This window comes from Phocoena sinus, chromosome 19 (genome assembly GCF_008692025.1).
Source record: "Phocoena sinus isolate mPhoSin1 chromosome 19, mPhoSin1.pri, whole genome shotgun sequence".
Classification (NCBI taxonomy): Eukaryota; Metazoa; Chordata; class Mammalia; order Artiodactyla; family Phocoenidae; genus Phocoena; species Phocoena sinus.
Genome location: NC_045781.1, coordinates 47,868,514 through 47,884,293, shown reverse-complemented (window position 1 = coordinate 47,884,293; position 15,780 = coordinate 47,868,514). Strand labels below are relative to the sequence as shown.

The 15,780-nt window shown below is 39.9% G+C and overlaps 1 protein-coding gene across 7 annotated transcripts in view; it reads right to left on the bottom strand.

The window, feature by feature from the left end:
* The window catches only part of CNTNAP4 (contactin associated protein family member 4), a 259,598-nt gene that overhangs the window by 181,578 nt on the left and 62,240 nt on the right, over positions 1 to 15,780 (bottom strand). For 6 of the 7 annotated variants that reach the window (XM_032613290.1, XM_032613293.1, XM_032613297.1 and 3 more), the window contains exon 3: positions 802 to 995. In XM_032613290.1, the coding sequence (XP_032469181.1) occupies positions 802 to 995 (194 nt within the window). The remainder of the gene's footprint in view (positions 1 to 801; positions 996 to 15,780) is intronic. The other variant, XM_032613292.1, reaches the window with a different exon arrangement.

Genomic DNA, 15,780 nt, shown 5'->3' with positions numbered 1-15,780 from the left:
TCTGGTTCCAGCAGCTCAGTCAGAGGAAAATTAAAAACCAAAAAAAACACAGTTCTTTGATTGCAGTATGTTGTCCCTGGCCCACATAAGATCCAAACCAATACTTTTCTACACTAAAAAAAGAAATCCTTTCATCACCACCAAGCAAACTTCCTTTAGCTTCCCTCTTCCATTGGGTGTTTATATACCATCAGTCAACTACAAATACCACCCACTTTATTACAAACGGCCTCCTTGTCAGTCTCCTTTACAGGAGCTGTGCCCTGTCCACAAAACACAGCATCTTACACACTTGAAAGACTAAAGAATGGTTTATATATAAATCATATATGTGTGTGTATATATAAAATACATATATAAATATTCCAAATATTATACATAAAAACCTCCATATACTAGAGAGATTAATTCATAAATCTCAGTCATCAGAAGAAATAAAAGCAATAAATTCTTTTCAACAAACTTAAAGACAATGCAAAACTACTATGCTACTGAACAAATCTTAACATTTTTTTCTATAGGTTTAGTTTCTTTCTTTAACTTCCACACTATTTAGTGCACTAATGAGATTTTTTTTTCAGTTTCTGAGGACTCTGCGAAATAAGTTTACCTTTAGTATTTTCATAAATTAAACCATAAAATGTATTAGAAAATGAATAGTAATACATTTTCTCTTGAAAAATGTTTTCTAAGTAATTCTGAAGATTCTGTTTCTAAACTTAGTTTAAGAGATTCGTAAACAGCATGTAGGGATGACTCTACTTCTCTCTCTAGGCTATGAATTCTGTTGAAGAAACATACCCAGATACTGTCCTCTTGTCGATACTGTTTCCAGTTCCTGCCACTGTCACTGAACATTAGGAGGTAGCTGGTCACCCAGTTGGAGCTCCCATATCCCCCTTGGGTGGCCACAGCGGTGATCTCCATTCTCTCTCCAAGGTCAATCTGCAACCACTGGTATTTGTTTGACACAAGTGGAGACCAGCCACCAGCTCCTTTTGTGGAAAGAGAAAAAGGAGAAATGAGCAAAGAATTCGTTAAAAATCTGTTAGTGAACTATCAATCCCAGTAAGACTGTTCCTCTATGGAACTTAAGAAAGTCAAGGGGCTTCCCTTGTGGCACAGTGGTTGAGAGTCCGCCTGCCGATGCAGGGGACACGGGTTCGTGCCCTGGTCCGGGAAGACCCCACATGCCGCGGAGCAGCTGGGCCCGTGAGCCATGGCCGCTGAGCCTGCGCGTCCGGAGCCTGTGCTCTGCAACTGGAGAGGCCACAACAGTGAGAGGCCCGCGTACCGCAAAAAAAAAAAAAAAAAAAAAAGTCAAATTTCCAAAATACGAAAATTTCCATAATGCTTGAAAAATATAGAGAAACAAGAATGTAATGTAAATGGATGGAGCCTATGTTAATTATGTTCATTTCTAGGCGTTTCAACCATCTGACACTGGGAGAGTTAACTGAATGACGTTAAACTCACTGAATGTTTAAACCACTTAATTTGACAGGCAGACATCCACGTCAACACTTGGAACTGGCATGTTTACTGCCCACATGCATGACTGTGTAATGATTTGGCCTTACACCCCTTTGCCCAGAACTTGATTTACCTTCACACTATGGTGGAACTAGAAGACTACCTTTGATGTCTGATCATGTTTAGACTCCTTAGAGAACGAAGTACAGCATTAAGCCCGGGAATACAAAGATGGCCAAGGGACAGTTCCTGCCTTCACCGTGTTTATGGTCTTATGGAGGAAAAGACGTTGAAAAGCATATTTGAAACACAACATGAAAAGTGTTAATGGTGAGGCAGGTGCAGGGAATAATAACACAGTAAATAATGGAGAGCTCTATCCAGTGATAACTGGCTTGCAACAGCGTGTGAGAGACCATTAAATTTTCAACAATTTTGCAAGATGATTGTTAAAGATAGCCATCGTTGCAATTGGCCACGGTGGGAGTATTTAAACCACGAAAATTGGCCAACTCTGCAAATCAGTACCCACTCCCACCCCAGCCAGTTTACCAACACATCACTAGTTGTATCCTATCTGGGAAGGGGTTGGTGGGTGAGAGGACAGTGGATAGGAGAGCCATGGTAAATTGTGTTTGAGCACTCAGAAGTGAAAACAGAAGTCTGTTGTATATTCAAGGAAATATGGATAGAACAGAATTTATTGTGTTTTGTTTTATCCAAATGCACACCAGAAAATTACAGACATGATTACCTACTGTATGTCTTGTTAAGACGTTTCATTCTTCCAGTTTACTATAATAGTGCTTTATTTGAGGAATTTATTTAAGTAATACTGACATTGCTGACTGTGTAAGTATTATGTAGTCACTGTAAAAAACATGAAATAGGGTTTATCCCATTCTTGAATCCATAATTGTCTACTATTCAATATATATTAAAATGCAGTATCTGTTACATAACGTACCATGTAAGAATATTAGTACGTTTTCTTTTCCCCATTCTTTTGCCATCCACCTTGAGGCTCTGATAATAACTTCTGACAGTTCAGATAGAGATTACCATAAATTTATATACAGTTTTTATTCAAGCATTATTCTTGACATCCATGCCCCGTTTTATAAACGTTGAGTCAGGCACTAATACAAAGAGATGCCCAATTTTGCTATTACGGTAAGACACGTACCTTTGTGAGACCTAAAGGGACACATCTGTATTAACAACTGCTTTAATAAGATTTAAAAACCCTTCTGATGGCAGATACAACACAGTGACACTCTGAGAGATAAAAAGCAGAACTCTGTGTCACTTACAGCTTCAAAGAAGAGAAGACTGCAAGGAAGGGCCATAGAGGGAAATGCCACCACAGAAAGCGTGGCAAGTTGAAGCCGTAGAGGGCAGCTCACGTATGGCAAGCGGGGTGGGGTAAGCTAAGTTTTGTGAGCTCCAGGGAAGAGGGGCTGTGTCCGGGTGTCTGGCCCTGGCTCCAGGATGATCAGGGTTGATGCATAGTGGCCATAGAGGGTGTGAGCGCAATAAAAGAAGGGGTTGGGCTTGGACATAATCAGCTGCTCAAGAAGGGGACTGACCAGCTTCTAGTCAGGGCCTCAAACTGAGTTAAGACGGCATTTTTTTTAAGTATTACATTCTCACAGTCTCCTCCCTTGACAGCATCACACTAACTCCTGATTGTATTTGGGTATGAGTCCCGAGATTACTTACTACATTGTCCTTAGAACTACATAATTTTTTTTCAAATTTCCTTCTTTCTTGGAGGGAATCATTGTTCAAAAGTGTCTTCCACTTTGTACATCAAAAGTACAATGCTCTCCTTATTGATCCAAAATGTTGATACATTGTACAGTTTTTATTGGTGTGTTTTTACTTTTCATTTTCTCTGTAGTTGCCCCTGAAGAACCCGTGGTTTTGGCTAGTGACCTGGATGAGTGGAGTTCTCTTGGTCACCAATACCATCTACCAGGTTAGAGTGAAAAATTCTTGTATTTTAAGTAAGAGGGCTTGTTGGGTAGACACGGGCCCTGGCTGCATTTTGGGTGTCTTGGGGTCATTGACCTAGCACGGCTTTGCTGTCCACAAAGGGCACTGCTCATGCAGCCTGTCTGCAGAGCAACAAGAGGCACAGTGCTCTTAACTAGGACACAGCAGTGTCCCACATATTGTTACGATATATAAATGGGAATCAGCGGTTCCCAATGGATGTAGAAAAGACAGTAGCAATAGGGGTTGGGGAATCTCAGGATTTGGCTACCTGACAGTAGGGTCAACCTTCCTCTCTAGAGTTAACAATAGACCATGTCTTTGAAGTATGGGTACATGATGGGAGTGGTGAGTGGGTAAAAACTTCCCTCTACTGTCCTATCTAATTTTACAATTCTGCCTCAGGGCCTAACAAAAGTTTGGAAGTTGAAAGTCTTCCAGGGTCTGATGTTCACCAAGCAGCCTTGGTCCATCTGCAGCATAGCTGCATATGTGCTATAACTGCCTATCTCTCTGCATTTTTATCATTTTTTTGCATAGAAAAGTTGGAAAAGAATGAATGAAGTGCCCCCAGCCAGCCATCGTCTTTACCTGGAACTTCTATGTTTGGAATTTTATCTACATCACCTTATACCTTTGAGAAAATACTGAGTTATTTTGTCTCTTGCTCTTTCTAGTTAATTTTAATGGTCTAAAGTCAGTAATGAAGATACATTTTTAATACAGAATTGCAAAATGTTTCTGTGGCACTTTGACATTCCTTTATAGATCAGTATTTAAAACGTGAACACATGTGGGAAGCACAGTGGAAAAAAAAAAAAGAATCAGCGCAAGTCCAGTGAGTTAAGATTGGATCACCAGTTCTCATCAGGAGCAAGTTCTCACTGACCGCTCCCTCTTCCGGCATCACTCACCGTTACAGCTGCACTTACCAACTTGAAACATCCGCAATTAATTGGCCTTGAACATTTCAATTTCTCACCTGTGGCGAAAAGGTACTACTGATATGCTAAATCAAGCGATACCATTAACGAGGTACAACAATAAAGTAATGGAAATTCAGATGCTCCTAGGCTTTACCAAGTGATTTCAGCAAGATAAGTCAGCCATAGGGAATCCAGAGATTCCTACAGGGTTTTAAACTGTGTGGCTATAGAGACACATGTGGTATAAGTGTGTGATGGAGTGCTATGATTGTTCTAATTTTAAAACAAATGTTGAATAGTGATATGGAAAATTCAAATATACAGATATAGATAAATAGACACGGCTACAGAACTCAGCACACTTTGGTAGTGCCAGCCTATGATGACATGTAGGGACAATAGTGACATGAAATGAAAACGTGGCTGCAGCTGAGGTTAAGCTACCCCAGGCGTAGGGTCACCGCCAAACCACCTAGCCTTCTGGAGACATCATATCGTTATAGTGTTTACTTTTTGAATGGAGAAAATGATGGCTAACTCCAGCAAGTTGTTAACCCTGAAGTACTATAAAATGAAATATAGTGAACTTTTAAAATTTACTAACTAAAACTTTCAGCTGGTGGTCAAGTATTATTTGTCCTTAATGATGCTTTTAATATGCCAACAGAGTCAACATCACGGTAGGACAACGTGAGACGAATGACCATCTTCCCATAACCCCATCCATTCCATGGTTACTGACACTTAATCCACAAGACAGTCTTATCCCTCCATTTCTTTTTTTCCCCATATCGCAGCCCTCCTTCCCCTATTCCACCCTTCTTTTTCTCCTGCCTTGGCCTCATTACTGAGACTTGGCATAATAAAATGTCATAAATTTATTCAAACAGAAACATTTCTTGCATCTTCATATCACAGCCTGAAAACTCACACTTAAAAGCCCTCTACCTATTGATGAGACTTTTACACTAAGCATTGTAGTACTGCTATGGGATTTAAATTTAAAAAGCATAATAAGTGCCTACTGATTCTCTCACAGACAGCAAGCACGTGAGTATATGGTGGTTGTTACGTTTTGAATTATAAAACAATTATTATTGCTATGGACTCCAAAGAGTTACCATCACAGTAAAGTTGAGCTCTGGAAAAATTTAGTTACTGAATGACCACAAAACACAGCATCTCTTGTATCTGTTGCCTACTACTTTTAAACATCAGGTTCCTCAGGAACTGGCTTCTGTAACACATGTTGCTATGAACTGTCAGGAAAAAAAAGCAAACTAAAATTTATCTGGTGCCTACTGTATGCTAAGTACTCTACCAGAAATTTTATGTACCATACTAAACTTAATTATTAAAATTATCTAGTGAGATGAAATATATTTTAACATCTCTTCGTTTCAAATGAAACTTTTAAAAAAGAGATTCACAGAAGCTAAGTAAAATTTCCCAAAATTTTAGTATAGATGAGAAATTATTTTTTAATGATTTTAATGTTAGGATCTCATTTAAGAAATCTCCTCCTTTTTCATTCTTTAACCTTGAAATAATTATACAACTACCATTGCCCCAGAGTGGTATATTTTATCCCAAGAATAAATTCAAATAATAGATTGTGTTATTTAAGTATAACTAGGTAACTGGCTGAATTACGTTTAAAACCCTTATATCCTTTCTAGTAGGTAGCACCAATATTTAGTTCTGGACATGGAGGCACATCTTACAATTTCATGGAAGTGAAAGAAAAATTGAAGAAAAAAATACTCTTGGTTGGAGCTTTAAAATATGGAAAAGAATCACTTCTCTCCCCTACTAATATTAAAAGTGGGGCTTCCCTGGTGGTGCAGTGGTTGAGAGTCCGCCTGCCGATGCAGGGGACACGGGTTCGTGCCCCGGTCCGGGAAGATCCCACATGCCGCGGAGTGGCTAGGCCCGTGAGCCATGGCCGTTGAGCCTGCGCTCCGCAACGGGAGAGGCCACAACAGTGAGAGGCCCATGTACCGCCAAAAAAAAAAAAAAAATGACATGACTGCCACTGCAGATGGTCATCAGTGAAGGTGATGTGTCACAGACTTTGTCAACTTTGCAAAGGTTGGAGCACACGAAAGGGCAAGCCATATTTCTCAAGATGTAAAGCATAGAAGGACACAGGTGTTCAAGGACACAAACACAAGTGAACACAGTTCAATGACAGTCCTAGCCATCATTATGGCATCTACATACCTAGAAAATAACTGGCTTAATTAAAATTGTCCTAGGGAAGTTTCCCTCTAAGACAATTACATTTTTTCACATGTGATTTCATCTCGATTTCCCCACAATTATAAGTTTGCCTGGATCATTTTGATCTTGACATTGAATTACAATAATGTAAAAGGAAGAGAAAAAACATTGTGCCAGTATTTGTCTGTCTCCCTTAAATGGTTCGCAGTGTCCCGGGACCACCATTTAGAACCTTATCAAGCTTTGTATTTTTACCAGTGTAGTTCTTTTTGCTGGAAGGAAACATGACTCTATCAATGCTCCGTGCCTGGCTAGTCTTGCCTCATGTACACTCCCGAATCTTGGCGTTGCTGCCCCTGGTCACAGTTATTATTACAGGTACAGGCAGGTCAGCTGAGCCAAGCCAGCAGGGCAATTCCAGGATTTCGTTGAGACTATTAGAGAAAGACCCTCTTTGCTGTGAACGCTGAAAGTATGGGAACTAGGCATCGACCTGCAGGAGCAATTGTTGTGGAAAACCTGAGTGAAGCAACAAAGACCCAAGCAGAACTGAGAGACGAGGTGAGACCCGGTTCTGATAGCACAGTCAGCATCCCTGAGTCCAACTGGGCCCGCAGGGCATCCCTGCGCTTTCCAGGTAAGTGAGCCACTGGCCAGTCCCTGCCCCTTGTGCTGAAGCCACTCAGGCCGCTGCATCAGCAGTTCTCCATTCTCGCCTTCATTAGTTTTTTCTCCTTAATGGATCATACCCACTAATGTACATGCATGCTGTTACTTTTCCCCCTTTAAAAGAAAAAAAAAAAAGTTCTCTTGACTCCACTCTATTTTCCCTGCTTTTTATATTAAGGTAATACGTTAATTCAAATAAGATGTCCATACATACTCTTTCTGGTGTTTGTCGTTTCCTTCTATCTCAGGCCAATTCCAACTAGACTGTCAGTCCACGCCACTCAATGAAAACTGCTCTTGTCAAGGTTACCGAAGAACTGCATGTTGCTAAATTGAACGGTCAGATTTCAGTCTTCCTACCACTCCACCTGTCAGTGACATCTGATACTTTCAACTATTCCCAGTGCCTTGATATTCCTTGTCCACTTAAACTTCCATAAAGCTCATTCTCTTAATTTTCTTCTTAGCTTATTAGTTGCCCCTTCTCAATCTCCATTGTCGGTTCTTCCCTTTAGCTCTTCCCTCTGAAGGCTGAGACGCTCCAGGGCTCAGTCCTTTGCCCTGCTTCTTCTCCGTCCCCATCTCCTTGCAGACCTCTCTTGACCTCGTGGACTTAAATATTATGTGCCAGTAATTCCCTAGTTTCTATCTCCACCCCCAACCTCTTCCCTGATATTAGACTCCTCTACTTGATATCTTTAACATTTCCCAAACCAAACTCCTCTTCTTCCCCCAAATCCTACTCTATTCACATGCTTCCCCAACCCAGTTTATGACAGACAATTCCATTCTTAAAGTTTCTCAGGACACACACACAAAAAAAAATTGAGTGTGCTTGACTCCTTTCTTTCTCTCTCACTACACTACCAAACCAACAGCAATACGGCTGGCGCTACTCAACTCTGCAGAATCAGAGGATTTCTCCAACTCCACTGGTGCTCCTTTCTATTCCAGCCTGGATTCTTGCCATAGCAACCTAACAAGTCTCCCTGCTTCCCCCTTTGCTCACTGAGACTCTCTCCGTTCTCTATACAACAGGTTTAAAATATTATTCCTGGGCTCAAAACACAACGATAACTTTCACTTTCACACACAGTGAAAGACAAAGTCATTACTATACGGCCTCCAGATTCCTTATATGATCTGCCCCCCTTGCACGGCTCCCGCCCCAGGTCTGGCTTCCCAGATCAGTACCCTCCATCAACGACGGCCTCCTCAAGGTTTTCTGAGCAAACACCATTCTTCCATCTCCCATCCCATGCTTTGATAAGCTATCCTTTCTGCCTGGAGTGCTCTTCTCTGAGATGGGCTGGGCTAAAATCTTTGCTACAGTCAAGTCTTTGCTCAAATGTGATCGCTCTCGTACAAGCGTTCCTCTCCTGACCTTCCCTATTAAAATCCCTTCCACCCAGCAATCCTCCTCCCATTCACCTTAATCCAAACCACTTTACATTTTTTGTCAGATATTGACACATTTATACATATATTTCTCGTTCAGTATCTTTCTTTATCCTTTATCTTGCCCTATCAGAATATAAGCTCAATGAGGCCTAGAGTTTTGGCCTGTTTCGTTCAAAGATAGATCCTATGTGTCTAGCACACTGCCTGACACATAGTAGGTGCTTAATAAATATTTACTGCATAAAGGAATGAAATAAATCTGTTTCCATATGGTTATAATAAGACTGTATTAATTCATATACCAAATATGAATATATTATACCTAGTGGCAAAAGCTGGAACTAAATAAAACTAAATAAAAGCACAAGATACTTCTCTTTGCAAAATGGTACTTTCAGTGAGGTTCTCGAAGAGAAAGCTTAGGCACTTGGCTGAGACACACACACACACACACACACACACACACACACACAGAGGCATGCACGTACATACACACAATGTCTACCAACCGCCTCAAAGTTCCCTAGTTTAATCACTTGTAAACTACATTTCCTAGATGTATTTATCGCTCTATTTTTGGATTTTTTGATACAATGAAAGAGATGCTTTTTACTTCATTTCCACAGCAAGGTTCTAAATTAATAATACCTTACTAAATTCTCGTAGGTTTTTGCTGTTGATCAATTTTTCCTCCCAGCAGATGGGTAGACTGACTTTCAGCCCTGCTTCTTGTACTGCCAGATCAAACGTTTCTGAAGTGTTCAATAATTCAGTGGATTAATCAGTAAATATTTACATCCTTTCTCTGCTCAGGCATTTTGATTTGCATATTTGATGTGCAAATTTTGGGAAAGCCAAATTTCCTCTAGAAGACTAGAATAAAATTACAAAACCACCGAAATCTGTGCTTTAATTTTTTTCACCACAGCCAGTTTTATTTCATTCAAATTAGTAGCTTTGGAAAAATGACTTTGAGCACGTGATGTCTGGAAATTCAGACGGTAATCAGGGCTTGCCCATGTTTTGCACTAAGACCATTATAATACTTTTCTAAAAGTTTCGATTTAGATCTACTACAGTGAGGCAGGTCATTTCAGTAAATGACCTCATGCATCAGACAGAGCACACTGACAATATCCCAGAGACTGAAAAACCATTTTTTGCTTCCCTACCTTTTTTTTTTTTTTTATCTTCCCCAGCCGGAGAGAGATGATAAGCTGCCATGAGTCAAATGTCCTCATATCACTTCTGGGTTAAGAAACTGAAGTCACTCTTGTTGTACCCAACAGACATTATTTCCACATAATGATTGGAAAAGCCAGCAATACTAGGGCATAGTATATGAAAAAAAGGTAAAAAGTACCAAACCAATTCCAGGCCTTTGATTGATTAAATCATTTAATATTTTCCCAATTTGTGAAAATGCTAAAACATTAATACAGCATCACGATCCCAATGAATGAGATATGTTTAAATCTAGGCTTAGATATTTGTTGAATTTAGTCTTGAATACACATACTTTAATTCCACAATTTATTCCTTTTTAAGTATTATTTTATTGTGGAAAATTTTATTTCACAGGCAATGGGAAAAATTATTAGTGATGCTGGTGACTGAGACATCCTTAACATTCCCCTCAGCTTGACTAAACTTCAGACAGGTTTTTTTCCCTGACCATAGGCCCCTGACCTCCCTTTTCTCAGAGCATTTAATTGAGGGAAGTTGCAGTTGTAAATTATTTCTCTGCTCCTTGCAATGTAAATCTTCATCAGTCCTCCTTACAGTTTTACAATCCAAGAATGTCTTTCTCAAGGACCTGAGTCATCCCTCTGAAATGTAATCAAGAAAGACAGAGCCCTATCTCCCAGTCTCTGCTGGAGGGCAGGAGCCTAACTCCACAAGCACCAATCATCAAACACAAATGGCCTAATCACATTGACCAACTTCCCCCTGATGTTCTCCAGTACTCTTCCATTAGCTCATCAGCTCAGTGCTTAAAAACTCTCCCAACTTGATTTCAGAAGAGCAGAGTTCAATCTCTCTCCCCTACTGCAGAAGTCTTGACCCCCACTGCTATAGTCTTGAATAAAGTCTTTCTTGTCTTTTTAACTCAATCCAGTGTAATTTTCTTTGACAAGAGATAATTGGGGTTTTTTTTTATGAGAAGGATGTGTTTTTCATTTTTCTACCTAATGAGTCATGTTCCCCAGAAACCATTACACAGAGTCTGAGAAGATAAAGAACAATGCTTAGAAATGAATGAGGGTCTGACTAGAGCTAACCAGAGGGGTTCTTCAGGATAGTGACAGTGTCCAAAGACCACTGCCCATCTGCTCTACCTATTAACAAAAAGAATGTCACAGCCAGCTTCGGGGAATCTGAATAGAACAAGAAGTGTCATGGGGCCTGGCCAGAAAAGGTGATGGCCTTTGTCAAGAGAACAGTCGTAGGGACCAAATGACCACTACATTTGGCAGTGTACATCAACAAACATCCAGTGTGAGGACCAACGAAACCACACTTAGCAGGTATCACTGACCTGGGACACAAGGATCCAATCAATGATCTTGTGGTGGACATCAATACAACAACCGACATATGTCAGGGGAGACCCCCACCCAAAGTGCCAGGACATCATCTGAGTTCCTCTCATGCCGACTGCCGTTTTGGAAAGGAGTGGAGGAAAGATTAGGAAATCAGAAGGTCTGAGCATTTACCTGGAAGAGACTGACACAACCAAAGGGGGTTCCTTTACCCAGCAGAGGCTAGGGGGTTTGAAGTGACTTGGTAAGTGGGCAAAAATGGGAAACAGTCTCTGAACTGAAGAGCAAACAGGATCTTCCCCAACCAAAAACAATACACTCTGCTGATAAATTTTGGCAATACTGAAAAATATATGGTGTTTCCATGTTACTTCTCAACTACTAACATAACCTGCAGACTCACAGCTTTGCAACTAGCTTGAGAAAATCAGATCAACCAGTATTTCAGATCTGAGTGATGAGAGATACTAGAGTATCTTTATGAGTGTCTTGTGCGTGTGCTTAACATCCCCAAAGCTGCCGATTATGCGTTTTATATAACTTATGATTTTCTAAAATTGTACGTGGATTGGCCAGAACGATGTCATTTGCATGTGTACGTGGGTGGTCAAGCAGAATCAATGTATCTATTGGTTCAAAAAACAGTTTGCTACATGCACAGCATTGATACAGTCAGGTCTACGCTGCTCCAGAGCAGAATCACTCCACGTCCATTGGGCATCACACTGACTTTTGGTACAAAGACGAGAGAAACACACACACACACACACACACACACACACACACACACACACACAGTCTGCTGGCTTTAACAGAAATAACGTTCTACAATAGCATGTGGAGTGGGATCCAAGTAGGACTGAGTGTGTGAAGCCAACAGGTGAAATACTCCTCCAGCATCGGGGAACCAGCTCCACACGGCCCTGGGCCCAGGTACAAAGAGTGGAGCACACAAGCGTTAGGGCTTCATAAAAAGAATACGGGGAAAAATACGCTTTTACAAGATTTATTTCAAAATGGTGATACCTGACCATTAATTTTGCCAGTGATACACATACATTTAGATTTTTTAAATTATCCTCAATTATTACATGTGTATTCAATGGTTTCTTTACCTCATCATGTAAAACAAATCACGTTTCGACATATGAGTCTGGGAGAGTTTATTGTGCCAAAATAGTGAAGACTCCAAATAGACATAAATGGAACAAACCACTGCTACGTGGTTTGTTCCAATCAAGCCCTTTTATTTATTAATCTGATTTTAGCCTACGGTTATAAACTCGTCATTTTGTCACTGTATCACCTAAACTGAGAGATAAACACCTTCTAAAATTATATGCCACCAATTATTCTGTATTAGAAACAATAGCACACATGGCCCTGGCTTCACCAAGAGAAAGACCATCTTATTTTGTGGAAGTGTGATCGAGTCTTGAAAGGTGGGGAAGCACAAGGAGAAGAGGAAAAAACACATCATATTGCTCTGTTTATCTCTATTTTATTTCTATTTGTAATGTATAATGGAAAGTTCTAAATTGTCCTTTTTGATAAGAAGCAAGTCTCACAAAGGAACCTCATTTCCACTTGAACCAATGAGGCCTTTCACACGACTGTCAGGCCCCCTATCATGGTTCATGGTTCCCAGTGTATATTGATCCACTGAGTCATAAAGTAGTGCTTCTAGCTGGGAATGAGAGTTAATGCAGACTCTCTGGATCAGAAAAGACGGACCCCAAAAAGTAGGTCATGCTTCTGCCTAGCCAATTTCAAATTGCTCCTGGCAATACTGTGGCTCTCACCCACAGCCCGGTGCCTTCCCACATACTCTGTCACCCCACAGGAGAATGCGGTAACTGCAAACAGCACCCTGGCAGAAGCAGCTCAACGCATGTTCACGGTGACGGCCAGGACAACTATAAAGAACAAATACTTTTGATAAGCAAAAGGAAAAGTCAGTTATCAACATGGATCATTCTCTTGCAATTGTTTTTGCTTTTACTATATTCTTTTTCTGAAGAATTAACATAAAGGTTAACCTGTTGGTACTGTTTGGAATGTATCTTCAGAGTTTAGAACTTTGCATTTTAATGTTTTAAGTTACCACCAAATTTTTAAAAAGATTTTTAAGAAAAATAGAGAGAGAGAGGGAGGGATAGGGTGGAAACTTCTGGAGGTGATGAATAAGTTTAGGGCTGTGATTACGGTGATGGTGTCATGGGCATACACTTATCTCCAAACTCATCAAGTTGTATACATTAAATAGGTACAGCTGTATACATATCAATCATACCTCCATAAAGTAGTTTTTTAAATTAGCAATTCATAATTTTAAGAAATATGAATGTAATATTTCCAGTCGGCTTAGCTTGTCAAACATAAATGTCAAGATTTTTATATTTTTATTTAAAGGTATCAATGTTTCCCTTAACAAATCATAACTGAGTAGAAGAGTACTGTGGTGTGTTAATCGCCATACAAAAAAAGTTTTTTTTGCAAAATTATACGCAATCCTAGGATTTTAGGCTCCTCTACATAAAACACGGGAGGGACAATATAGTTGCATGGATGTTATATTTAAGGGGACCTCCCAGATGATTTTCAGACAGAGTTTCAATAGTGAATTCACGATTTACATGATTCTTCAGGGATGATGCTTTCAAAAAAAGAACAACGGCTTTTTGCTTTTGCTATTTTGACATACTGTATCTTTAGAATATCTATCTAGGTCAATAAATGAGCTGCAAATAAAACCATCAGGAAATGTTTCACGACCAAAATTCTGTCACTTAGAGCAAGTCCCTCCTTCTTTAGCTCCAGATGACACTAACTTCCTGGGTTTTTTTCCTCACTCCTCTGGCCAGCCCTTTTCAGAATCTTTCATAGAACTTCCTTTCTCTACGTTTGTTGAAAAGCTAACACAACTGTCCTCCCCTCTTTTACTTTACACTCTCAGCGGACTACATTTCTCATGCCTCTGGCTGCAATGATTAATTTTTTTTGTTTTTGGATGACGAGGCCTGATCTTTATTTTTAGCTCTGAGTTTCCTTTGAAATCTGTATTCCAAATCCTGAATGCTTCCTATATATCTATTCATGGATGCCCTACAGAGATCTCAAACTCGACATGCCAAAAATGGATGTCTTACCTCCTGTCAAAACCAGATGGCCGTATCATTCCCATCTTCAAGTCACCCAGACTAAAATGTGAGAATCATTTCTAATTATTCCCTTTCAATAACAGAAATTTCTCCATATGTAGAAGCTGCCAGATCTGGTCAACGTCGCCTCCAAAGTGATTTTCATTGTCCTTTTGCATTTCGTTATTCCTTAGTTTAAGTCCGTATGTCAACCACTCAGTTAAACTTATTTTCTGTATTTATTTTTAGTTATGGGAGATACAACTTTGAAGCAACTAAATGAAAGCATGAAAAGGCATGAAAGCATTTGAGAGATCCTAGTGAGGCAGAACTGGCAGGCCTTGATGTCCTGTGGATACCCCCTTCGATGTTAGACGTCAGGAGGGCAAGGAGCATGGAGAGGACAAAGTTAAGGATGACAGCTTGGAAAACTTTCTGGATGGTGGTGCTGAGAGTAAAGAGTCATCAACAGAAGGGAAATCTGAAAGACATAAAACTGAAGGAATGGGAACCCTAAGGAAGTACGAAGGACTCAGAATGCTGTGAATGATTCATTGTGGAACAGAGGGGCAGGCCTTCTAGGGTGATAAAAGTGAAGGAAGCGAGGCCACTGGGATTTGCATACGTTTACAGGATGTGGAGAGGAAATCAGGAAATTGTGTTCCGAGCCCGATGGCCTACCCTTCCTAAAAATCTTCAATATGTGCCTTTTAGAAAACCAATCTGTTTTTGCCATCATTCCCAGAGTTGCTTTGGTAAAAGCTGGTTGAATCATTTTTCTCCTGGTTGCAAAAAGCATCCTTTTTGACACAGCATTTAATTCAACTTCAATCTGGCACTGGAGCCTCAGAAAATAGTCTATTTTTCTATGAAGTCTGTTCTCATTCTCCACAATTTCATTTGAATTATACTTATTCCTGTGCCTCTCACTCAGCCAGGACTTTGTTTCTTCCACCTCTCAGCTGCATCTCAAATACCACCTCTCCCACAGCCTCACTATAAGAACTTTGTAACATGAGATAATATAGTTTATTTATGTTTGTTAAATTAATAACTAAGAATCAAGTTTCCTATTAGAATACCACTGTCATATTTGAAACCCACTTGGCAGAAACGTTTGTGTGCTGCTCAGACATGAAAATGAGGCTTGCCATTAGCTGAACTGCTATTGTTCTAATATGGCCAAACTCAGAGCAATTGAAATAGATTAAATAGATTCTGAGATGACTTCAGAAGGTCAAAGGGCTATGAGAGTTTTGCTTTCTAGTAACAAAGTGAAATGACAGACTTTTTTAATGAGCAAAATCGACATTTCCAAGAATCTTAAACTCTCTTTATGCCATTTCTTTTCTAAAACATAGTTCTGATTAATTCCCATCAATTTTTTTTGGAATATCTGAAATTGTG